This window comes from Oncorhynchus gorbuscha, linkage group LG02, assembly GCF_021184085.1.
Source record: "Oncorhynchus gorbuscha isolate QuinsamMale2020 ecotype Even-year linkage group LG02, OgorEven_v1.0, whole genome shotgun sequence".
Taxonomy (NCBI): domain Eukaryota; kingdom Metazoa; phylum Chordata; class Actinopteri; order Salmoniformes; family Salmonidae; genus Oncorhynchus; species Oncorhynchus gorbuscha.
Window position 1 is genome coordinate 251,254 of NC_060174.1, and position 24,494 is coordinate 275,747.

Genomic DNA, 24,494 nt, shown 5'->3' on the forward strand with positions numbered 1-24,494 from the left:
CATGTTTCCGAACCCATGCTTCGTCCATGAAACAACCCTCAGCCCCAGAGTCTATCAAGGCACTGCATGTAGCACCCGAACCGGTCCAGCGTAGATGGACCGACAAAGTAGTACAGGATTTTGATGGAGAGACTTGAGTAGTTGCGCTCACCTGTAGCCCTCCGCTTACAGATGAGCTCTGGCTTTACTGGACATGAATTAACAAAATGTCCAGCAACTCCGCAATAGAGGCACAGGCGGTTGGTGATCCTCCGTTCCCTCTCCTTAGTCGAGATGCGAATCCCTCCCAGCTGCATGGGCTCAGTCTCTGAGCCAGAGGAGGGAGATGGTTGCGATGCGGAGCAGGGAAACACCGTTGATGCGAGCTCTCTTCCACGAGCCCGGTGACGAAGATCTACCCGTCGTTCTATGCGGATGGCGAGAGCAATCAAAGAGTCCACATCTGAAGGAACCTCCCGGGAGAGAATCTCATCCTTAACCACTGCGTGGAGTCCCTCCAGAAAACGAGCGAGCAGCGCCGGCTCGTTCCACTCACTAGAGGCAGCAAGAGTGCGAAACTCAATAGAGTAATCCGTTATGGATCGATCACCTTGGCATAGGGAAGCCAGGGCCCTAGAAGCCTCCCTACCAAAAACTGAACGGTCAAAAACCCGAATCATCTCCTCTTTAAAGTTCTGGTATTTGTTAGAGCAATCCGCCCTTGCCTCCCAGATAGCTGTGCCCCACTCTCGAGCCCGGCCAGTAAGGAGTGAAATGACGTAAGCAACCCGAGCTCTCTCTCTAGAGTATGTGTTGGGTTGGAGAGAGAACACAATCTCACACTGGGTGAGAAAGGAGCGGCACTCAGTGGGCTGCCCGGAGTAGCAAGGTGGGTTATTAACCCTAGGTTCTGGAGGCTCGGCAGGCCAGGAAGTAACAGGTGGCACGAGACGAAGACTCTGGAACTGTCCAGAGAGGTCGGAAACCTGAGCGGCCAGGTTCTCCACGGCATGGCGAGCAGCAGACAATTCCTGCTCGTGTCTGCCGAGCATGGCTCCTTGGATCTCGACGGCAGTGTTACGAGCGTCTGTAGTCGCTGGGTCCATTCCTTGGTCGGATCCTTCTGTCATGCAGGTGAATGAGGACCCAAAAGCGATTTGGCGAAAACAGAGTCTTTAATCCAGTTAAGTAAAATACAATCAAAAAACACAACTTTCACTTGAAATGACGAGAACGACTGGAGACTCGATCTTGAACAGCAGGTTGCCTCAGGAAGGCACTTGAACCAAACAGACTCAGACACCTGCTCACCACGCAGCATCTGAGGGAAACACGACACGACAGGGCGATACACAAACACAGCACGGTGAATTCTAGACAAGGATCCGACAGGGCAGGAACGGAAAACAAGGAGAGAAATAGGGACTCTAATCAGGGAAAAGGATCGGGAACAGGTGTGGGAAGACTAAATGATAGATTAGGGGAATAGGAACAGCTGGGAGCAGGAACGGAACGATAGAGAGAAGAGAGAGCGAGAGAGTGAGAGAGGGAGGGGGAGAGAGAGGGATAGAAAGAGGGAAAGAACCTAATAAGACCAGCAGAGGGAAACGAATAGAAGGGGAAGCACAGGGACAAGACATGATAATTAATGACAAAACATGACAGAAAATGTATTTACATGTTAAAGCTATTAAAATATCAGTTATGATGAGAATTATGGTAGGATAATGTTATGGCCTGGTTGGAAACATTTGACAAATAACTTAAATATGTTAAACATGAATTTTCTCTCCCCACTTCAAACTTTCCTTGTCAATTAATTTTATAGGCAACATTATTTTAGAATTATGCTATAATTTAGCTTAGGCCTACTTTCTGATGGACTACAGCCAATAATTGAAGGAAATAATAAATATGGGTCCTTTTAGTGTGTGTGTGTGTGTGTGTGTGTGTGTGTGTGTGTGTGTGTGTGTGTGTGTGTGTGTGTGTGTGTGTGTGTGTGTGTGTGTGTGTGTGTGTGTGTGTGTGTGTGTGTGTGTGTGTGTGTGTGTGTGTGTGTGTGAGTTCACTAATTCTCTCTATGTCCATTCAGATAGTTTCCTGAAGTAGCCAGTCTAGACTCCATCTCTTAATAAGAGAGGAGGGACAAATAATAGAAATGGAATAGGCATAACTTCATTGTAAAAATGGAAGCAAGTCTGATGATCAGCATATGTGCGAGGAATGACCACAAGTGTCAGTTTTGCATTTCTTTCCTCTCATTAATGGGCTGCAACTGAAGCAAAATTAGCTCAATTAAATATTGCAGGCTAAAAATGTTCCTATCAATTGTGCCTCTCATTACTTTGAACAATATGATCTTGCATTGACAATGCTTTCTTTTGTAAGTCGCTCTGGATAAGAGCGTCTGCTAAATGACTTAAATGTAAAATGTAAATGTTACAAAGGAATGACCGCAGCAGGTGGAATGTTAGCTGAACAGACTGGTACTCTTGTGGAATGTTAGCTGAACAGACTGGTACTTCTAGGTGGAATGTTAGCTGAACAGACTGGTACTCTCTAGGTGGAATGTTAGCTGAATAGACTGGTACTCTCAGGTTGGAATGTTAGCTGAACAGACTGGTACTCTAGGTGGAATGTTAGCTGAACAGACTGGTACTCAGGTTAGGGGGAATGTTAGCTGAACAGACTGGTACTCAGGTGGAATGTTAGCTGAACAGACTGGTACTCTCTAGGTGGAATGTTAGCTGAACAGACTGGTACTCTCTAGGTGGAATGTTAGCTGAACAGACTGGTACTCTCTAGGTGGAATGTTAGCTGAACAGACTGGTACTCAGGTTAGGTGGAATGTTAGCTGAACAGACTGGTACTCTCTAGGTGGAATGTTAGCTGAATAGACTGGTACTCTCTAGGTGGAATGTTAGCTGAATAGACTGGTACTCAGGTTAGGGGGAATGTTAGCTGAACAGACTGGTACTCTCTAGGTGGATTGTTAGCTGAACAGACTGGTACTCTAGGTGGAATGTTAGCTGAACAGACTGGTACTCTCTAGGTGGAATGTTAGCTGAACAGACTGGTACTCTCTAGGTGGAATGTTAGCTGAACAGACTGGTACTCTCTAGGGGGAATGTTAGCTGAACAGACTGGGTACTGAACAGACTGGTTAGGTGGAATGTTAGCTGAACAGACTGGACTGGTACTCTCTAGGTGGAATGTTAGCTGAACAGACTGGTACTCTAGGTGGAATGTTAGCTGAACAGACTGGTACTCTAGGTGGAATGTTAGCTGAACAGACTGGTACTCTCTAGGTGGAATGTTAGCTGAACAGACTGGTACTCTCTAGGTGGAATGTTAGCTGAACAGACTGGTACTCTCTAGGTGGAATGTTAGCTGAACAGACTGGTACTCTAGGTGGAATGTTAGCTGAACAGACTGGTACTCTCTAGGTGGAATGTTAGCTGAATAGACTGGTACTCTCTAGGTGGAATGTTAGCTGAATAGACTGGTACTCAGGTTAGGGGGAATGTTAGCTGAACAGACTGGTACTCTCTAGGTGGAATGTTAGCTGAACAGACTGGTACTCTAGGTGGAATGTTAGCTGAACAGACTGGTACTCTCTAGGTGGAATGTTAGCTGAACAGACTGGTACTCTCTAGGTGGAATGTTAGCTGAACAGACTGGTACTCTCTAGGTGGAATGTTAGCTGAACAGACTGGTACTCTCTAGGTGGAATGGAGCTGAATAGACTGGTACTCAGGTTAGGGGAATGTTAGCTGAACAGACTGGTACTCTCTAGGTGGAATGTTAGCTGAATGTTAGGTGGAATGTTAGCTGAACAGACTGGTACTCTCTAGGTGGAATGTTAGCTGAACAGACTGGTACTCTCTAGGTGGAATGTTAGCTGAACAGACTGGTACTCTCTAGGTGGAATGTTAGCTGAACAGACTGGTACTCTAGGTGGAATGTTAGCTGAACAGACTGGTACTCTAGGTGGAATGTTAGCTGAACAGACTGGTACTCTCTAGGTGGAATGTTAGCTGAACAGACTGGTACTCTCTAGGTGGAATGTTAGCTGAACAGACTGGTACTCTAGGTGGAATGTTACTGGGGGAATGTTAGCTGAACAGACTGGTACTCTCTAGGTGGAATGTTAGCTGAACAGACTGGTACTCTCTAGGTGGAATGTTAGCTGAACAGACTGGTACTCTCTAGGTGGAATGTTAGCTGAACAGACTGGTACTCTCTAGGTGGAATGTTAGCTGAACAGACTGGTACTCTCTAGGTGGAATGTTAGCTGAACAGACTGGTACTCTCTAGGTGGAATGTTAGCTGAACAGACTGGTACTCAGTTTAGGGGGAATGTTAGCTGAACAGACTGGTACTCTCTAGGTGGAATGTTAGCTGAACAGACTGGTACTCAGGTTAGGGGGAATGTTAGCTGAACAGACTGGTACTCTCTAGGTGGAATGTTAGCTGAACAGACTGGTACTCAGGTTAGGGGGAATGTTAGCTGAACAGACTGGTACTCAGGTTAGGGGGAATGTTAGCTGAACAGACTGGTACTCTAGGTGGAATGTTAGCTGAACAGACTGGTACTCTCTAGGTGGAATGTTAGCTGAACAGACTGGTACTCTAGGTGGAATGTTAGCTGAACAGACTGGTACTCAGGTTAGGGGGAATGTTAGCTGAACAGACTGGTACTCTAGGTGGAATGTTAGCTGAACAGACTGGTACTCAGGTTAGGGGGAATGTTAGCTGAACAGACTGGTACTCTCTAGTTGGAATGTTAGCTGAACAGACTGGTACTCAGGTTAGGGGGAATGTTAGCTGAACAGACTGGTACTCAGGTTAGGGGGAATGTTAGCTGAACAGACTGGTACTCAGGTTAGGAGGAATGTTAGCTGAACAGACTGGTACTCATGTTAGGGGGAATGTTAGCTGAACAGACTGGTACTCATGTTAGGGGGAATGTTAGCTGAACAGACTGGTACTCATGTTAGGGGGAATGTTAGCTGAACAGACTGGTACTCAGGTTAGGGGGAATGTTAGCTGAACAGACTGGTACTCTCCAGTGGTGAGGAGGAGTCTACCATGTTTTCGGAAGCATTTTGTGGATTCAGGGCTCACTCAAACATTGTTTTAAGCTTTGTTTTACTATTGACAGCCTCCTGATATCAGGGCCTAAAAACGACAACTTTTTAAATATATTTATTGAACTGCATTGCTGGTTAAGAGCTTGTAACTAAGCTTTTCACAATAAGGTCTACACCTGTTGTGTTCGGCGCATGTGACAAATACAATTTGATTTGATTTGAATTAGCCGAGCTCATTTTCCCTGGCTAAACTAGCAAGCTAGCTGAACTATGCTAGTTTTCATCCTCATTGCCAAACTTCAGAAATACTGCAGGTATGAGGTAGCTATGTACACAGAGAGCAGGTAGGGGTAAAGTGACTAGGCAACAGTAGCAGCAGCGTATGTGGTGAATGTTAAAGTGTGGCATCAGTAGGAATGTATGTGCATGTTGTGTGTGTGTGTAAGACGACAGTGGGGAAGGTTATCATTGCTACTTAACACGGATCCAAGTTCAGTTTTGAGAACCACCAGTGTCATTGGCATCATGGACATTTGTGACTGGTCTTGGAACTGTGCCAACGGGCAGCCTCTCCCAGCTTGGCTCCATGGGATAGTAGTGATTTTACCAACACAGCCAATGGGCATCCTCTCCCAGCTTGGCTCCATGGGATAGTAGTGATTTTACCAACACAGCCAATGGGCATCCTCTCCCAGCTTGGCTCCATGGGATAGTAGTGATTTTACCAACACAGCCAATGGGCATCCTCTCCCAGCTTGGCTCCATGGGATATGTAGTGATTTTACCAACACAGCCAATGGGCATCCTCTCCCAGCTTGGCTCCATGGGATAGTAGTGATTTTACCAACACAGCCAATGGGCATCCTCTCCCAGCTTGGCTCCATGGGATATGTAGTGATTTGACCAACACAGCCAATGGGCATCCTCTCCCAGCTTGGCTCCATGGGATAGTAGTGATTTTACCAACACAGCCAATGGGCATCCTCTCCCAGCTTGGCTCCATGGGATAGTAGTGATTTTACCAACACAGCCAATGGGCATCCGAACCCAGCTAGGCTCCATGGGATAGTAGTGATTTTACCAACACAGCCAATGGCCATCCTCTCCCAGCTTGGCTCCATGGGATATGTAGTGATTTTACCAACACAGCCAATGGGCATCCTCTCCCAGCTTGGCTCCATGGGATAGTAGTGATTTTACCAACACAGCCAATGGGCATCCTCTCCCAGCTTGGCTCCATGGGATAGTAGTGATTTTACCAACACAGCCAATGGGCATCCTCTCCCAGCTTGGCTCCATGGGATATGTAGTGATTTTACCAACACGGCCAATGGGCATCCTCTCCCAGCTTGGCTCCATGGGATAGTAGTGATTTTAGCAACACAGCCAATGGGCATCCTCTCCCAGCTTGGCTCCATGGGATAGTAGTGATTTTACCAACACAGCCAATGGGCATCCTCTCCCAGCTTGGCTCCATGGGATATTAGTGATTTTACCAACACAGCCAATGGGCATCCTCTCCCAGCTTGGCTCCATGGGATAGTAGTGATTTTAGCAACACGGCCAATGGGCATCCTCTCCCAGCTTGGCTCCATGGGATATGTAGTGATTTTACCAACACGGCCAATGGGCATCCTCTCCCAGCTTGGCTCCATGGGATAGTAGTGATTTTAGCAACACAGCCAATGGGCATCCTCTCCCAGCTTGGCTCATGGGATATGTAGTGATTTGACCAACACAGCCAATGGGCATCCTCTCCCAGCTTGGCTCCATGGGATATTAGTGATTTTACCAACACAGCCAATGGGCATCCTCTCCCAGCTTGGCTCCATGGGATATTAGTGATTTTACCAACACAGCCAATGGGCATCCTCTCCCAGCTTGGCTCCATGGGATAGTAGTGATTTTAGCAACACAGCCAATGGGCATCCTCTCCCAGCTTGGCTCCATGGGATATGTAGTGATTTTAGCAACACAGCCAATGGGCATCCTCTCCCAGCTTGGCTCCATGGGATATGTAGTGATTTTACCAACACAGCCAATGGGCATCCTCTCTCAGCTTGGCTCCATGGGATAGTAGTGATTTTAGCAACACAGCCAATGGGCATCCTCTCCCAGTTTGGCTCCATGGGATATGTAGTGATTTTAGCAACACAGCCAATGGGCATCCTCTCCCAGCTTGGCTCCATGGGATATGTAGTGATTTTAGCAACACAGCCAATGGGCATCCTCTCCCAGCTTGGCTCCATGGGATATGTAGTGATTTGACCAACACAGCCAATGGGCATCTTCTCCCAGCTTGGCTCCATGGGATATGTAGTGATTTTAGCAACACAGCCAATGGGCATCCTCTCCCAGCTTGGCTCCATGGGATATGTAGTGATTTTAGCAACACAGCCAATGGGCATCCTCTCCCAGCTTGGCTCCATGGGATATGTAGTGATTTTACCAACACAGCCAGATATGTCTACAACAGGGTGTCACCTTCCTTGGGGAGAATGGGCTCTTGGTAAAGGAAAGGCAGGAACAGAATAGGTGGAATGGTATCAAATAGTGTACATCCAACACATGGTTTCCATGTGTTTGAAGCCATTCCATTAGCAAAGTTCCAGTCATTATTATGAGCCGTCCTCCCCTCAGCAGCCTCCTGTGATGTAGTCTTGTACACTTAACCTTTTTTTATACTGACTATCATATTTGTTGGTTAAATTAGACTTCACTAATATCATGAGGAATCCAGAAACGAGTTAAATGACAACAAATGAGAAAATAGCAACTCTACAAAGCGCCATGACTACAATGAATGACTCAATTACTTTCGGACACGAACGGTCCAGAGCTCCTCCTCCTCATTATTCCATGCGATAAGACACTTCTTTGTTCTCTGGCCGTGTGCAAGAGGATCAAACCCGCAAAGTATCATGGGCAAAGTGATCTACAGATAATAATGAGTCGTTATTTATGATGCAAGGTGATTTGTAGATCTGCCCGTTGGCAGCCGCCTGCAGTCGTGTTGATGCTCTCGAACACGGCCATAGATGGTTGTTCAGCAACCAAACCGACGCATGTGCAACGACGTGGCAAGCAGACGGGCTTGGCTTAGATTGTTGACATGTAAACTAGATTTAGTCTACAATGGTTATTGAAAACATACATTTGCACAATGAGCACTTGTCTTTCAAAAACATTGTTACCGTTGTTGGTTAGCTAGCTAGCGAATTATTGCCATATTAGCAATGACAGTCAAAACAACACAGTAATCAAGAACAATATGAAACTAATTGAAAATATTCCCCGCTACAGTTTCTTGTCATTGTTGCTATCTGGCCATCCAAAACCACAGCACACAACTTCCTTGTCATTGAAGCATGCGCATCGTGTGTGACATTCTCAGCTAGCCAGCCTATTCAAACAGAAACATTTGGGAGTGTCTCGCTTCCTCTTCCATCCCTAATGTGGTTTCCTCGCAGGTTTCATTCCATTAGGAAAACATCTTTCCTAGGTGTGGTGAATGTGTTTCTAACATCTTTCCTTGTAGACTTCCCTCTACTGTTTTTGGCTTGATATGGGAAAGCATTATGCTAAAGTATACCCACCTCCGGAGATACTAAGAATAAATCAAAACCAAAACATCAAGGTTTCTAAATCACAACCATTTAGCAATGAATAAAGTCCTTCATTTATAAACCTTTATAATACATTCACATATTTACAGCATATGCAGAGACTTTATGAAAAACAATTCAACAATTGGATCAAATAATTACATGTTCTTACTTCTCATCACCAACAATTTCCCCCACAGTAGTAAACAGATATACATAGTAAAAAATACAAATGTTCCCGCTAGAAATGGTCAAAACATCTAAATAAACCCAAAGCACAATACTTCCCTAATAGTGGAAATACAAAGGATTAAAACAATACCTTTAACATTTTTTTTAAATGGAAGGGTATAGAGGTAGTACAATTTTACTGTAAGGAGTTGGTTGGCCCGTTCACAAGCAGCGTGTCAAAGTTATGGACAATACAACATTCAGTTTCAAACATATATCCATGAAGCTCAGACCAGAAAGATATCCTTTGTAACCGAGGCACAGTTGTTCCTTCAAGCTGACAGGCCAGTCTGGGGTCTTCACTTTACACACATCGTAATAATCTTCAGGATGGCATCTCTGGGGTAAAAACAATAAGGGAACAACCAGGTGTACTGTATAATGTCAAAATACATATCTGTTCAGTTCTGATAAATGCCAACATAGACCCAACTGTAGTCTTTAAAACAGAAAATTATCTTCATGAATGATAAGATAACAAACCTGATAAAAGGGATATATGACAAGCCATACCTGCAGAGAAGACAGATCATTCCATTAAACACATTCCACATCCATCAAAGCCTGAAACTGTTATCATAGATATAAAACACATTATAATAGGAACAAAAACTAACTCACCAGGCAAATGCTAGGACTTGCAAAATGCAAAACAACAAAGCGAGAACAAAGTTCACCCACTAGAAAAAAACACAGTTAATAATCACTGAATATAAAACACAGTTAATAATCACCGAATATAAAACACAGTTAATAATCACCAAATATAAAACACAGTTAATAATCACCGAATATAAAACACAGTTAATAATCACCGAATATAAAACACAGTTAATAATCACCGAATATAAAACACAGTTAATAATCACCAAATATAAAACACAGTTAATAATCACCGAATATAAAACACAGTTAATAATCACCGAATATAAAACACAGTTAATAATCACCGAATATAAAACACAGTTAATAATCACCGAATATAAAACACAGTTAATAATCACCGAATATAAAACACAGTTAATAATCACCGAATATAAAACACAGTTAATAATCACCGAATATAAAACACAGTTAATAATCACCGAATATAAAACACAGTTAATAATCACCAAATATAAAACACAGTTAATAATCACCGAAATAAAACACAGTTAATAATCACGAATATAAAACAAAGTTAATAATCACCGAATATAAAACACAGTTAATAATCACCGAATATAAAACACAGTTAATAATCACCGAATATAAAACACAGTTAATAATCACCAAATATAAAACACAGTTAATAATCACCGAATATAAAACACAGTTAATAATCGAATATAAAACACAGTTAATAATCACCGAATATAAAACACAGTTAATAATCACCGAATATAAAACACAGTTAATAATCACCGAATATAAAACACAGTTAATAATCACCGAATATAAAACACAGTTAATAATCACCAAATATAAAACACAGTTAATAATCACCGAATATAAAACACAGTTAATAATCACCGAATATAAAACACAGTTAATAATCACCGAATATAAAACACAGTTAATAATCACCGAATATAAAACACAGTTAATAATCACCGAATATAAAACACAGTTAATAATCACCGAATATAAAACACAGTTAATAATCACCGAATATAAAACACAGTTAATAATCACCGAATATAAAACACAGTTAATAATCACCAAATATAAAACACAGTTAATAATCACCGAATATAAAACACAGTTAATAATCACGAATATAAAACAAAGTTAATAATCACCGAATATAAAACACAGTTAATAATCACCGAATATAAAACACAGTTAATAATCACCGAATATAAAACACAGTTAATAATCACCAAATATAAAACACAGTTAATAATCACCGAATATAAAACACAGTTAATAATCACCGAATATAAAACACAGTTAATAATCACCGAATATAAAACACAGTTAATAATCACCGAATATAAAACACAGTTAATAATCACCGAATATAAAACACAGTTAATAATCACCAAATATAAAACACAGTTAATAATCACCGAATATAAAACACAGTTAATAATCACCGAATATAAAACACAGTTAATAATCACCGAATATAAAACACAGTTAATAAATCAAATGTATCATCATCAAATTTATCATATGGGGTATTGTGTGTAGGTTGAGGGGATTTTATTTTATTAATTTTAGAATAAGGCTGTAACACAAAATGTGGAAAAAGGGGTCTGAATACTTTCCAAATGCACTGTATGTTCAGTTTGCTCCTATGAGAACATACACTATATATACACACGTATGTGGACATCCCTTCAAATTAGTGGATGTGTCGATTTGTCAATAACAGCTGGTGATCTAATATAACAAAATCTAATATTAAAGACTCAAGGTTTTGCTCGCCTGAGGTAGAGTATCTCATATATTTACCAGGATAGTTTATCTTGGGGTGGCAGGGTAGCCTAGTGGTTAGAGCGTTAGACTAGTAACCGGAAGGAAGGATCCTGGACATCCAGACGGGACGACCTCAGGTGGTATGGGGTAGGCAACAACACATCTGGCACACTGATCCTCAACACGGGGGCCCGTCAGGGGTGCTTCGACTCCTGCTGTACTCTGTTCACCCGACTGCATGGCCAAACTACTCCAAAATTAAGTTTCCGACAACAACGGTGGTAGGCCTGATCACCAACAACGATGAGACAGCCTATAGGGAAGAGGTCAGAGACCTGACAGTGTGGTGCCAGAACAACAACACCCCCTCAACATGATCAAGACAAAGGAGCTGATCTTTGACTACAGGTGCAACACTCACTACCGAGTTCCAAACTGCCTCTAGAAGTGTAACGGATGTGAAACGGCTAGCTTAGTTAGCGGTGCGCGCTAAATAGCGTTTCAATCGGTGACGTCACTTGCTCTGAGACCTTGAAGTAGTAGTTACCCTTGCTCTGCAAGGGCCGCTGCTTTTGTGGAGCGATGGGTAACGATGCTTCGTGGGTGACTGTTGATGTGTGCAGAAGGTCCCTGGTTCGCACCCGGGTATTGCAGAGGGGACGGTTTAAAAGTTATACTGTTACAGAAGCAATGTCAGAACAATAACTGTTCCTCGGGAGCTTCATGAAATGGGTTTCCATGGCAGAGCAGCCGCACACAAGCCTAAGATCACCATGCGCAATGCTAAGCGTTGGCTGGAGTGGTGCAAAGCTCCCGACCATTGGACTCTGGAGCATTGGAAACATGTTCTCTGGAGTGATGAATCACAATTCACCATCAGGCAGTCCGACAGACAAATCTCGGTTTGGCGAATGCCAGGAGAACGCTACCTGCCCTAATGCATAGTGACAACTGTAAAGTTTGGTGGAGGAGGAATAATGGTCTGGGGCTATTTTTCATGGTTCGGGCTAGGCCCCTTAGTTCCAGTGAAGGGAAATCTTAACACTACAGCATACAATGACATTCTAGATGATTCTGTGTTTCCAACTTTATAGCAACAGCATGGGGAAGGCCCTTTCCTGTTTCAGCATGACAATGCCCCCGTGCACAAAGCGAGGTCCATACAGAAATATTTTGTTGAGATCGCTGTGGAAGAACTTGACTTGCCTGCACAGTGCCCTAAACTCAACCATCAAACACCGTTGGCATGAATTGGAATGTTGATTGCGAGCCTGGCCTAATCGCCCAACATCAATGCCCTGGGGCGGCAGGGTAGCCTGTCATTCTGCCCCTGAACAGGTAGTTAACCCACTGTTCCTAGGCCATCATTGAAAATAATAATTTGTTCTTAACTGACTTGCCTAGTTAAATAAAGGCCAAATAAATACAAAAATAACTTCACTAATGCTCTTGTGCCTGAATGGAAGCAAGTCCCTGCAGCAGAGTTTCAACATCAGACACCCTGGACCCAAACTGTTACAGACCTATATCCATCCTGCCCTGCCTATCTAAGGTCTTCGAAAGCCAAGTCAACAAACAGGTCACTGACCATCTCGAATCCCACCGTACCTTCTCCGCTGTGCAATCTGGTTTCCGAGCCGGTCACGGGTGCACCTCAGCCACACTCAAGATACTAAACGATATCATAACCGCCATCGATAAAAGACAGTACTGTGCAGCCGTCTTCATCGACCTCGCCAAGGCTTTCGACTCTGTCAATCACCATATTCTTATCGGCAGACTCAACAGCCTCGGTTTTTCGGATGACTGCCTTGCCTGGTTCACCAATTACTTTGCAGACAGAGTTCAGTGTGTCAAATCGGAGGGCATGCTGTCCGGTCCTCTGGCAGTCTCTATGGGGGTGCCACAGGGTTCAATTCTCGGGCCGACTCTTTTCTCTGTGTATATCAATGATGTTGCTCTTGCTGCGGGCGATTCCCTGATCCACCTCTACGCAGACGACACCATTCTATATACTTTCGGCCCGTCATTGGACACTGTGCTATCTAACCTCCAAACGAGCTTCAATGCCATACAGCACTCCTTCCGTGGCCTCCAACTGCTCTTAAACGCGAGTAAAACCAAATGCATGCTTTTCAACCGATCGCTGCCTGCACCCGCATGCCCGACTAGCATCACCACCCTGGATGGTTCCGACCTTGAATATGTGGACATCTATAAGTATGTCTGGCTAGACTGCAAACTCTCCTTCCAGACCCACATCAAACATCTCCAATCGAAAATCAAATCAAGAGTCGGCTTTCTATTCCGCAACAAAGCCTCCTTCACTCACGCTGCCAAGCTTACCCTAGTAAAACTGACTATCCTACCGATCCTCGACTTCGGCGATGTCATCTACAAAATGGCTTCCAACACTCTACTCAGCAAACTGGATGCAGTCTATCACAGTGCCATCCGTTTTGTCACTAAAGCACCTTATACCACCCACCACTGCGACTTGTATGCTCTAGTCGGCTGGCCCTCACTACATATTCGTCGCCAGACCCACTGGCTCCAGGTCATCTACAAGTCCATGCTAGGTAAAGCTCCGCCTTATCTCAGTTCACTGGTCACGATGGCAACACCCATCCGTAGCACGCGCTCCAGCAGGTGTATCTCACTGATCATCCCTAAAGCCAACACATCATTTGGCCGCCTTTCGTTCCAGTACTCTGCTGCCTGTGACTGGAACGAATTGCAAAAATCGCTGAAGTTGGAGACTTTTATCTCCCTCACCAACTTCAAACATCAGCTATCCGAGCAGCTAACCGATCGCTGCAGCTGTACATAGTCTATAGGAAAATAGCTCACCCATTTTCACCTACCTCATTCCCATACTGTTTTTTATACTGTTTTTATTTATTTATTTTTCTGCTCTTTTGCACACCAATATCTCTACCTGTACATGACCATCTGATCATTTATCACTCCAGTGTTAATCTGCAAAACTGTATTATTCGCCTACCTCCTCATGCCTTTTGCACACATTGTATATAGACTGCCCATTTTTTTCTACTGTGTTATTGACTTGTTAATTGTTTATTCCATGTGTAACTCTGTGTTGTCTGTTCACACTGCTATGCTTTATCTTGGCCAGGTCGCAGTTGCAAATGAGAACTTGTTCTCAACTAGCCTACCTGGTTAAATAAAGGTGAAATAAATAAAATAAAATCTATTTGAAAGCCTTCCAAGAAGAGTGGAGGCTGTTATAGCAGCAAAGGGGGGGGAAATCAACACCATATTTATGCCCATGTTTTTTGGAATGAGATGTTCGACGAGCAGGTACTTTTGGCCATGTAGTGTATATGTTCAATTTGCTCCTAGCAGCACACGTTCAATTTGCTCTTAGCACAACTCAGCTAGGCGAAGCGAAGGTCTATGCTCACATACTCCCTAAAGACCTGGCAATATTACTGTTGTTTGTCCCTCGTGATCCACCGTAGCAACATAGCCATAACACTTTCTCAAAATAAATCTGAATTAATCTAAGATAAATCAAGAAATCATTCATTTAGACGTCTTGCTAAGATGTTTTGCGCAGTATTTCTGAAGTAAAAAAAAAGTGCATTAAAACTAGTCATCTCTCATTGAATGACAAACACTTAATTGAAGAAATCCTGTCCATAGTTCCTGCTCCTACTAGGAGTAGTACTGTTGACCAATCACTAACTAGCGGGTGTAGGCTTCGGCTACCGAATATTTTTTTGTATGCACGAACAGCCAAATAAAAATGTAATGAAGACATCACAAAATTCATCAAAATATAGGCCTTACCCAGAAGGCTGCACAGAGAGTCAACACAAGACATGTCTAGAAAAGAGAACAGAAAATAAGTTAATTCAAACTTGATGTACCTTTGGTTTCTTTCTAGGACTCTCATTCTTTTCATATTCACATAGTGCTACAAAATGACATCAAATCACATTTTATTTATATAGCCCTTCGTACATCAGCTGATATCTCAAAGTGCTGTAAAGAAACCCAGCCTAAAACCCCAAACAGCAAGCAATGCAGGTGTAGAAGCACGGAATGCAGTCCTTTCTAAACCTAACATTAGTAGCTGGTACTCACCAACATGATAGTAGTGGCCAGAGCTCTGGTCTTGTCACACATCCTCTTCAGCTGTTTGACTGGGCCCATCAGGAACATGGTGCTGATAGGACAGAACTGTTATTATCTACGGTGCTGAGGACAGGTTAGGTTTAGTTAGAAACGGCTAAGGAAACACTCACATAGGACACAATCAACCTCTGTTATAAATTGTTGACATGTTTCTAAGGAGAGAATCACATATCAGGGCATTGACAGTGAACTGAATCATATTTGTCATGAAGGAAATGCCATACTGAAAAGGTCCTGAGTCGTCAGGTGTTGAGGGCATTCAGCTGAATCTCACCTGCAGAGTGAACAGATGTTTCCAAAGGTATAAAATATGATGAAGAGGAGGATTCCTACTTTGGGGATGAAGAGCATACAGACTCCCTGTAGAGGCAAGACAGATCATTTATCAGTTTCAACCTCAAAACTGAAGATGTCATTAATATAACCATTTTAAAGGGTCAGTGCAGTCCAAAATGTGATCTCCTGCTGTTTTTATTATATTTCCACACTATGTCAAAATAACACTCTGAAATTGTGAAAATTATGAGAATGCCCTTTTAAAAATGTAAGAGCATTTTGAAAACAGTGCAAGGAATTTCAGCCTGTTCATGTAGAATGGAGTTTTTGTCCCAGAGCATGACATCACAATCTGAACAGATTATTCTGACCAATGACCAGTCATGTTTAATTTGCACATGCATCCTCCTACTAGGGGTAAGCAGAGTAAGCTCTACAGAGTCTAGACCTTTCAAACTCAACACTGGACCTCGAAACCAGTTCCACTGCATTTTTCATCGTTCCCCTCTAATCAGGGACTGATTTAGACCTGGGACACCAGGTGTGTAGAATTCATTATCTGGTAGAACAGAAAACCAGCAGGCACCGGACCTCGTCTGGTCTAGATAATTCTATCTGCCAAGCAGGGCTGTGTATGTAAATATATTTTAATTTGTATCAACACGCCCAGATTGAGAATTTCAATGGCAAAGGGAAGCTCAGGGAAATAAATTATAAAAAATATGTTTGGAGTTATTTTTATGAAATAAACAGTGATTTATTAGACGTACAGTGATGATGCATGGGGGCTGTAAGGTATCTAGACGTACAGTGATGATGCATGGGGGCTGTAAGGTATCTAGACGTACAGTGATGATGCATGGGGGCTGTAAGGTATCTAGACGTACAGTGATGATGCATGGGGGCTGTAAGGTATCTAGACGTACAGTGATGATGCATGGGGGCTGTAAGGTATCTAGACGTACAGTGATGATGCATGGGGGCTGTAAGGTATCTAGACGTACAGTGATGATGCATGGGGGCTGTAAGGTATCTAGACGTACAGTGATGATGCATGGGGGCTGTAAGGTATCTAGACGTACAGTGATGATGCATGGGGGCTGTAAGGTATCTAGACGTACAGTGATGATGCATGGGGGCTGTAAGGTATCTAGACGTACAGTGATGATGCATGGGGGCTGTAAGGTATCTAGACGTACAGTGATGATGCATGGGGGCTGTAAGGTATCTAGACGTACAGTGATGATGCATGGGGGCTGTAAGGTATCTAGACGTACAGTGATGATGCATGGGGGCTGTAAAGTATCTAGACGTACAGTGATGATGCATGGGGGCTGTAAAGTATCTAGACGTACAGTGATGATGCATGGGGGCTGTAAGGTATCTAGACGTACAGTGATGATGCATGGGGGCTGTAAGGTATCTAGACGTACAGTGATGATGCATGGGGGCTGTAAGGTATCTAGACGTACAGTGATGATGCATGGGGGCTGTAAAGTATCTAGACATACAGTGATGATGCATGGGGGCTGTAAGGTATCTACATGACATGACAAGTTCCTACAGGACTCCAGTTTTTCAGGTGTACCCAGTAAAACAAGCTGCAAGTGAACCATTTCCTTTAAAGGGATTTTGGCAACGAAGCCCTTTACCTACTTCCCTAGAGGGGGGGGGGGTAGAAAAAGGGCTTTATTGCCAAAAGCAAAAGTTTTGTCATGTGGGGCAGACACACGTAGGAGACCAGTTTCACCTGTAAAAAAAAGAGCACACAATGCCTCTCAAACAAAAGAGATGTTGCACATTCCTGAGCTCAGGATAAACCTGTAGCACCACATCTCTCTGGATCAGTTGTCTCCTGATCAGAAATGGGTGGTGCGCAAATAAGCACAACACACATTGTAATACTGTAAATAATTGTATATAGGAAAGCAACATATTCAAATCCACTTACCAAGATTGAGCAGGTGACCCCAATCACAAAACATATAATAAATCCCTTCACTCGTGTACCCCAACCCAAAGTAGATGCTTCATTCGCTGCCTGAACCAAGTAAAGTCATTCCATGACGATCCACAGGTTCACATGATGAGAGGGAAGATGCATTGATTTAGGAATATACCTTACATTAAATTAGATTCGTTTACTTTCACATATTTTACACTGGGTAAATCAAATTATTATTATGTTTATATAATAATGACAGTGGATTAAATGTTTAAGTATGAGTCTATAATATCAATGTATACTACATTTGATCAATTCGTTGTTTTACCTGCAAGATGTTGCCGTTTTCATTGGGTCCATCCGTTCCGCTCAAAACTGATTTAAGTTTGTCCATGACTTTTAACGCGTTGGCTGAGCGCAGTAAATCAGGAGTGATGATCGGATGTTTGATTTATGTTGCTTCCCGGTGTGATGATTTTAATCACGAAGCAGAAACAATAAGTTTCGATAGCATATTTCAAAGAGCGAAAGCCACGCAAACAGTGAGTTGTCTTGGGGGGTGTGGTTTGATGCGGGTGTTTATTGGGTGTGTCTTTACCGTTCAATCACAGCAAACGAGGCCAGTAGTGAGTACAGCATAGAAACTAAGCGAGCTTTGCTATGGAGAGAACAAAGTTTTGAAGTTGAGGAATTCTTTCAATGGACCAGGGTTCCGGTTTTCACGCCATCCCATGTACCGAGAGGAGACTTGCAGTACTGCAGTTTAACTGATGCCGAGCCCAGAAAGACCATTCCAATAGTGTCTTTGTAGCACATTTGGAAAGTTGACTTCTCTGTCGGGGTTAAGGCACAAATGCATTATTATAAGTGGAACAACAACAACAATAGTCATACAGTATTAACAATTATAATACACATTTACTTTTTTGCTTTCAATGCAGACATGGACAGCTCTGACCTTCAATAGGTCCTGTGTGGGTGTTTGTATATATACCATGGAACAATTTAATGGGTTTGGAGCGTACTAAATATGGCGTCTTGACACTTCTGAATGGGCAAGATCTGGCTCTGTAGAGTTGTCCATATTCTTTGCTAAAAATACACCCTCGTTATCACCTTTGTGCCAAAAACAGATTTTTTCCATGAATTGTCTTCGAGGCTGATTTTTTTCCCCAGCACTCACATCCTAAGTGCTTAACGTTTTATATTCATGCTGTTACATGGACGAGCTTGTGTCACATGCACACGCAGAAGTAAAAACAATGGAAATCACTCACGCGCTCTCATCTGGGACCTGCTCATTTTTGCAAACCACTAAACTTCTAGTCTGCCGGAACGCTGCGAGTAGATGTTTAGCTTTTTTTTTTTTGTGCAACAGGAAAATAAATCTGATTGTGGGTTGCTGTAACATCTCTAGTTAGCTAGCCAGTATCTAACTAGCTAGCTATCGACTCTTAACTAGCTAATGTTAGCTAACTAACTTGAATAGCTAATTCTGTGAGATTCCAAGAACGCAGGATGAGATGTTACTATCCTTTGTGCAAGCACTTCCAATAGTTCATGAACAGTGAGCCTGGTGAAATTTGGGGAGCGCATCGTCAGTAGTGTACCTTTGGTTCCTAGGGTGTTTAGGCTTTTCACACTATACACCCTCCCCAAAGGCGGCCAGCGACAGGGTGATCAATCCTACGCTTGCGTCCCATTCCCAATTAGTCATAGGAGTTGCCTTGTTGTTGATAGCCAACATCCCATGGGACTATGCATGGCAGGGGCGACCTCCTCCCTGAGTCAAGCATTGTTGACCGCATACCTCCTGGCCCTCTAACTTCGGGGCCCAGCTGGGGTCTTTCCTCTTCATCCAGAGCCACTGACTGCTGCCTTCTGCCGCCTCTGATACAGCTTTGATTGCCGAACAGTCTGGTTGTAGATGTTGCCACAAAACCTCTGCAGCCCACCTCCACTGGTCGGACTTCTGTGTTCCAGCCATGATGCCGTGCTTCGGCAGCTAGATCGACATAGCGCAGATGTTTTAGCTCATAAGCCTCATCTACTGAGTCCTCCCAGGGTACTGTGAGCTCAATGATGAAGATCTTATTGAGTGAACGGGACCAGAGCACCATGTTAGGTCTTAGGGTGGTGGTTGCGATCTCCGGAGGAAACACAAGTTGCCGGCCAATGTCAGCTAGCATTTTCCAGTCGCTGGTCTCGCTCTAATGGTGTAGAGCCGCTCTTCTATGGTTTAGCCCCTTCGCGGACAAAGGTCGTCCGTAAGAGGTGTGATGCTGCTGGGGGTGGTAGGGAGTTGGTGGCAGCTCGCTTGTCCTCCAGGGCGGACGCAAGGTTTTTAAGGACTTGGTTGTGATGCCAACTGTAGCGTCCTTGGGTGAGGCTTGTTTTACACCCTGTGAGAATGTGCCTGAGGTTGGCTGGCATTGAACAGATGGCACTGTCCGGATCTTCACCATACCATTGGTGAAGATTAACTGGTGTTGGAAGGACGCCATATGTTGCTCTGATGGAAAAGCTCAACCGCCTCGCTTCCATGGCCCACAGATCCTTCCAGCTGATCTTCCTCTTCTCCACACTGTCCCATCGAGTCTACTTTCCCTGTTTGGCTAGGGAGACTGCCTTGGCCCACCTTGCAGCCTCCTCCTGATGGCGTACTTCCTGCACTACCATCTTCCGGCACTCTGGTGCAAGCAGCACGGCTAGTTAGCCCAAGGCCTCCTCTCCCTTGCTGAACATGACCCACAATGTCAGCATGTCTGATGACTGCTGTTGCCTCCTGGACTGCTTTTCCTGGCCTCCATTTGCGCCCAGTTGCCAAGGTCGGCGCGTTGTTGCTCACCACTGGGTCTCGAGATTCATTCAGTGTCATCTGGAGCCTGGTTTTTGCACACTTGAATTCCTCTGTTAGACTGGTAAGGGACAGCTTGAGGACACCACCTCCATAGAGGCCTATGGTGGTAAGGCATCGTGGAACTCCGAGCCACTTCTTTAAGTAGCCTGTGACTCCTCTTTCCATCTTCTCCACTGTTGAGATTGGAACCTCATACACTGCTAGGGGCCACAACACCTGGGGTAGGAGACCAAACTGCAGACACCAGGCCTTTAACTTTCCAGGTAGCTGGGTGTTGTCGATGGACTGTAGGCTACTACTGATGTCTTTACGCGGCTGTTGCACCTGGTCTTTGTCCTTCAGGCTTGCATCATACCACATTCCAAGGCTTTTTACCGGCTGCTCAGACACTGTTGGGATTTGTTCTTCTCCGATGAAGAATTTCAGGTCAGAGAGTACTTCCTTCACAATCGAGATGCTGCGTGACTTGGATGGTTTAATCTTCATACGGGCCCAGCTGATGTTCTCCTCTAGTTTTCTGAGCAGTCTCCTGGTGCATGGGACAGTGGTGGTCAATGTTGTAATATCGTCCATGTAGGCTCTGAGTGGAGGGAGGCGGAAACCAGAGTCGACTCGCTGTCCACCAGCAACCAATTTTGAGGATCTGATGATCAAATCAAATGTATTTATATAGCCCTTCGTACATCAGCTGATATCTCAAAGTGCTGTACAGAAACCCAGCCTAAAACCCCAAACAGCAAGCAATGCAGGTGTAGAAGCACGGTGGCTAGGAAAAACTCCCTAGAAAGGCCAAAACCTAGGAAGAACCCTAGAGAGGAACCAGGCTATGTGGAGTGGCCAGTCCTCTTCTGGCTGTGCCGGGTGGAGATTATAACAGAACATGGCCAAGATGTTCAAATGTTCATAAATGACAAGCATGGTCGAATAATAATAAGGCAGAACAGTTGAAACTGGAGCAGCAGCACAGTCAGGTGGACTGGGGACAGCAAGGAGTCATCATGTCAGGTAGTCCCGGGGCATGGTCCTAGGGCTCAGGTCCTCTGAGAGAGAGAAAGAAAGAGAGAATTAGAGAGAGCATATGTGGGGTGGCCAGTCCTCTTCTGGATAACCTCCATTGCCATTATGAATTCCAACGGAGAAATGGTACATCCCGCCATTATACCTACAGTCAGGCACTGCCATGAGGTGGTGAACTCTGAGGTGGTGAAGCAGAACTGCAGATCCTGGAAGTACGACTTCACCAGGGTTGTGATGGTGTCCGGTATGTGGAAAAATCTGAAGGCAGACCACAGGAGTTCATGGGGCACAGATCCAAATGCATTGGCGAGGTCGAGGAAGACTACATGGAGGTCCCTTTTCTCCACCTTGGCCATTTGGATCTGATACCAGATCATGCTGGAATGTTCAAAGCAGCCAGAGAACCCTGATATTCCTTCCTTCTGTACAGATGTATCGACGTACGCATTCCTTTGCAGGTACTCGGCCATCCTCTGGGCAATGACCCTAAAGAAGATTTTACCCTCGACACTCAGTAAGGAGATTGGGCGGAATTGGCTGATTTTCACTGCATCCTTCTTAGGGATCAGGACCCCGCCTGCCCTACGCCACAGTTTGGGTATTATCTTCTTTTGCCAAGCTGTTCTCATAAGCCTCCAGAGGAACCTAAGGATGTCTGGTGCGTTCTTATACACTTTGTACGGGACTCCATTTGGCCCCGGGGCTGATGCTGTTCTTGCACGTCGAACTGTGTTTTCCACCTCTTTCCATGTCGGAGGGCTGTTCTCAATATGATGTTCCGGGGGTTCAATTGGTGGGATATCTGATGGGATGGCCAGATGTTCATGTTGCTTTGAGTCAAAGTTTGTTGTTCTCAGGTGCTCCTCTAGGTCTTTCTTTGTTGTTTTTAGAGCTCCACTTTTTTCCTTCGTGAAGAGACTTTTAAGGAACTTAAGGAACGAGGCACTTGATTTCTTGTTGCCTCCTGGAAACTGGTGGGGTTGGAACCTTTCTCCCGCCTTTTGCCTCTTCCACTCCAAATCTTTCTGTCCCATACTCATAGATGATGTCCCCCATCCTCTCCAACTTCTTCTCCACTGTGCCTCGAAGTTTCTCGAGGGTCAAGGTAAGGTCAGTATTCACTGTTTCCCACAACTTCTTGTCACTGGCGCCAGGCCACTTCACATACGGTCTGTGCCCTGGTAGTCTCCTCTCGACTGCAGGTCTGGGAGGCTGGGTGAGTTCCACTGCTGTTGTTGGTTCCACCTCAGTTGCTACTTCGGTGCTTGAGTTTACGTCCTTCATGACAGTGGTACTGATGCACTGCAAACTATGGTTTGCGTCCAGTTGCTGTGCTTCATTCGACTGATTTGATCGCTTTCGCAAGTGTTTCAGCCTAGCTCAGTGCTTTCTATGGTGCTGGGGCAGCCAGCGGAAAATATGGAGTGTAGGGGTTGGTATTGTTCTGTAGTTGCGCTGTGATTGGGTAATGTTCTCTTGTTGCGCCGTGATTGGGTCAGTGTTCTGTCACCAAATAAAATTGTATTTGTCACATGCGCCGAATACTACGGGGTAGACCTTACCGTGGAATACTTACATAAAAGTGGTGGGAAAAGTACTACATTTTCATACTCAAATTAAAGATAGTGTAATGACCCTGGGTTTATTAGCGCAGAAATCGGCTCTGCCGCACAAGCATTCTTTTGCCGATAGTGCGCCGGACCTCGGGCTCGAAAGTCGAGGGTTCGAGACCTGCCCCCTGCTATTACATACATCGACTGTGCCGCAAAAGCATGCTCGTGCGGCAGAGTTGATTTCCGCACTTATAAACCCAGGGTCGTTACACAACCTTAAGTTAATAGAAAATGACTCAAGTAAAAGTGAAGTCACCTAGGAAAATACTACTTGAGTAAAAACCGAAAACAATTTTTCCTTTAAAATATACTTAAGTATCAAAAGTAAATGGAATTGCTAAAATGGACTTAAGTATCAAAAGTAAAAGTATAAGCCATTTAAAATTCCTTATATTAAGCAAACTAGACAGGACATTTACATATATTATTTACATATATTTTTTATGGATAGCCAGGGGCACACTCAGACATAATTTAAAAACTAAGCATTTGTGTTTAGTGAGTCCGCCAGATCAGAGGCAGTAGGGATGACCAGGGAAGTTCTTTTGGTAAGTGAATTGGACCATTTTCCTGTCAAAATGTAACGAGTACTTTTGGGTGTCAGGGAAAATGTATGGAGTAAAAAGTACATTATTTTCTTTAGGAATGTAGTGAAGTGAAAGTAAAAGTTGGACAAATATAAATTGTAAAGTAAAGTACCGACACCCACAGAATCTACATAAGTAGTACTTTAAAAATATTTTTACTTAGGCACTTTACACCACTGTCTGTCACTCATGGGGAAACTACTTCACCATCAAATCTAAGCTTGAAAATTCAAGCTCCTTGGGTGCTGCCATAGAGTTACAGTGCTCATCTAAGAAGGCTCAAGGTCATTGGCCACAGATAAAATTATGTCAAATCACATTATATCTACAGTAGCTTTGATTGGACCATGTCAACATCATACTTTCAAAATCTTAGCTAGCAAGCTAGCAGTCATCATGAATCAAGTCGACAATCTACTGGGAAATGTTTTTTAATCCTTGTCATATGAAGAGAAATTGTAGATTAAATATATCGGCCATTGGATAGAAACATTACACAACAAGTGTGAAATCTCAAATTCAACAATGAGAGGTTTGGAAGGAAATAGTGGCTAACTGCAAGCATTGCAAAGCAATCACTAGCCTGTTATTCAGTGGTGTGGCTGTGTGGTCCCAAGTCTGGGTTTAAGGGTCTCTTTCCAAGCTTAAAATGATAAACATTCAACAATCCATCATGCTTTCTGCCGCGCTCAAAACAACTCTTAACTCCGAACCGGGAAATCTG

General features: G+C 43.9%; 1 protein-coding gene across 2 annotated transcripts; it reads right to left on the reverse strand.

Moving 5' to 3' along the window:
* Positions 1–8,744: 8,744 nt before the first annotated feature.
* Positions 8,745–18,842, reverse strand: sft2d2a (SFT2 domain containing 2a). Of its 2 annotated transcripts, none has more exons than XM_046292126.1 (9): positions 18,688–18,842; positions 18,022–18,526; positions 17,700–17,789; positions 15,747–15,832; positions 15,422–15,503; positions 15,125–15,160; positions 9,530–9,588; positions 9,392–9,421; positions 8,745–9,247 (listed from the first exon to the last, which is right to left on the reverse strand). In XM_046292126.1, the coding sequence occupies exons 2-9, from the start codon at positions 18,085–18,087 to the stop codon at positions 9,208–9,210; spliced, it is 489 nt and encodes a 162-aa protein (XP_046148082.1). In that variant the 5' UTR covers positions 18,088–18,526; positions 18,688–18,842; the 3' UTR covers positions 8,745–9,207. The 2 variants fall into 2 exon arrangements, with proteins under 2 accessions (XP_046148082.1, XP_046148092.1); XM_046292136.1 differs by having other exon boundaries at positions 18,719–18,818.
* Positions 18,843–24,494: the final 5,652 nt, after the last annotated feature.

What these genes read in the sequence shown, in the direction of transcription:
- sft2d2a (XM_046292126.1), bottom strand. Translation starts at nt 18,087, where the DNA reads ATGGACAAACTTAAATCAGTTTTGAGCGGAACGGATGGACCCAATGAA. An exon ending in TGGCCACTACTATCATGTTG is followed by an intron (nt 15,161 to 15,421) that starts GTGAGTACCAGC and finishes TCTCTTTTCTAG; the next exon opens with ACATGTCTTGTGTTGACTCT. An exon ending in CTCTCTGTGCAGCCTTCTGG is followed by an intron (nt 9,589 to 15,124) that starts GTAAGGCCTATA and finishes GTTTTTTTCTAG; the next exon opens with TGGGTGAACTTTGTTCTCGC.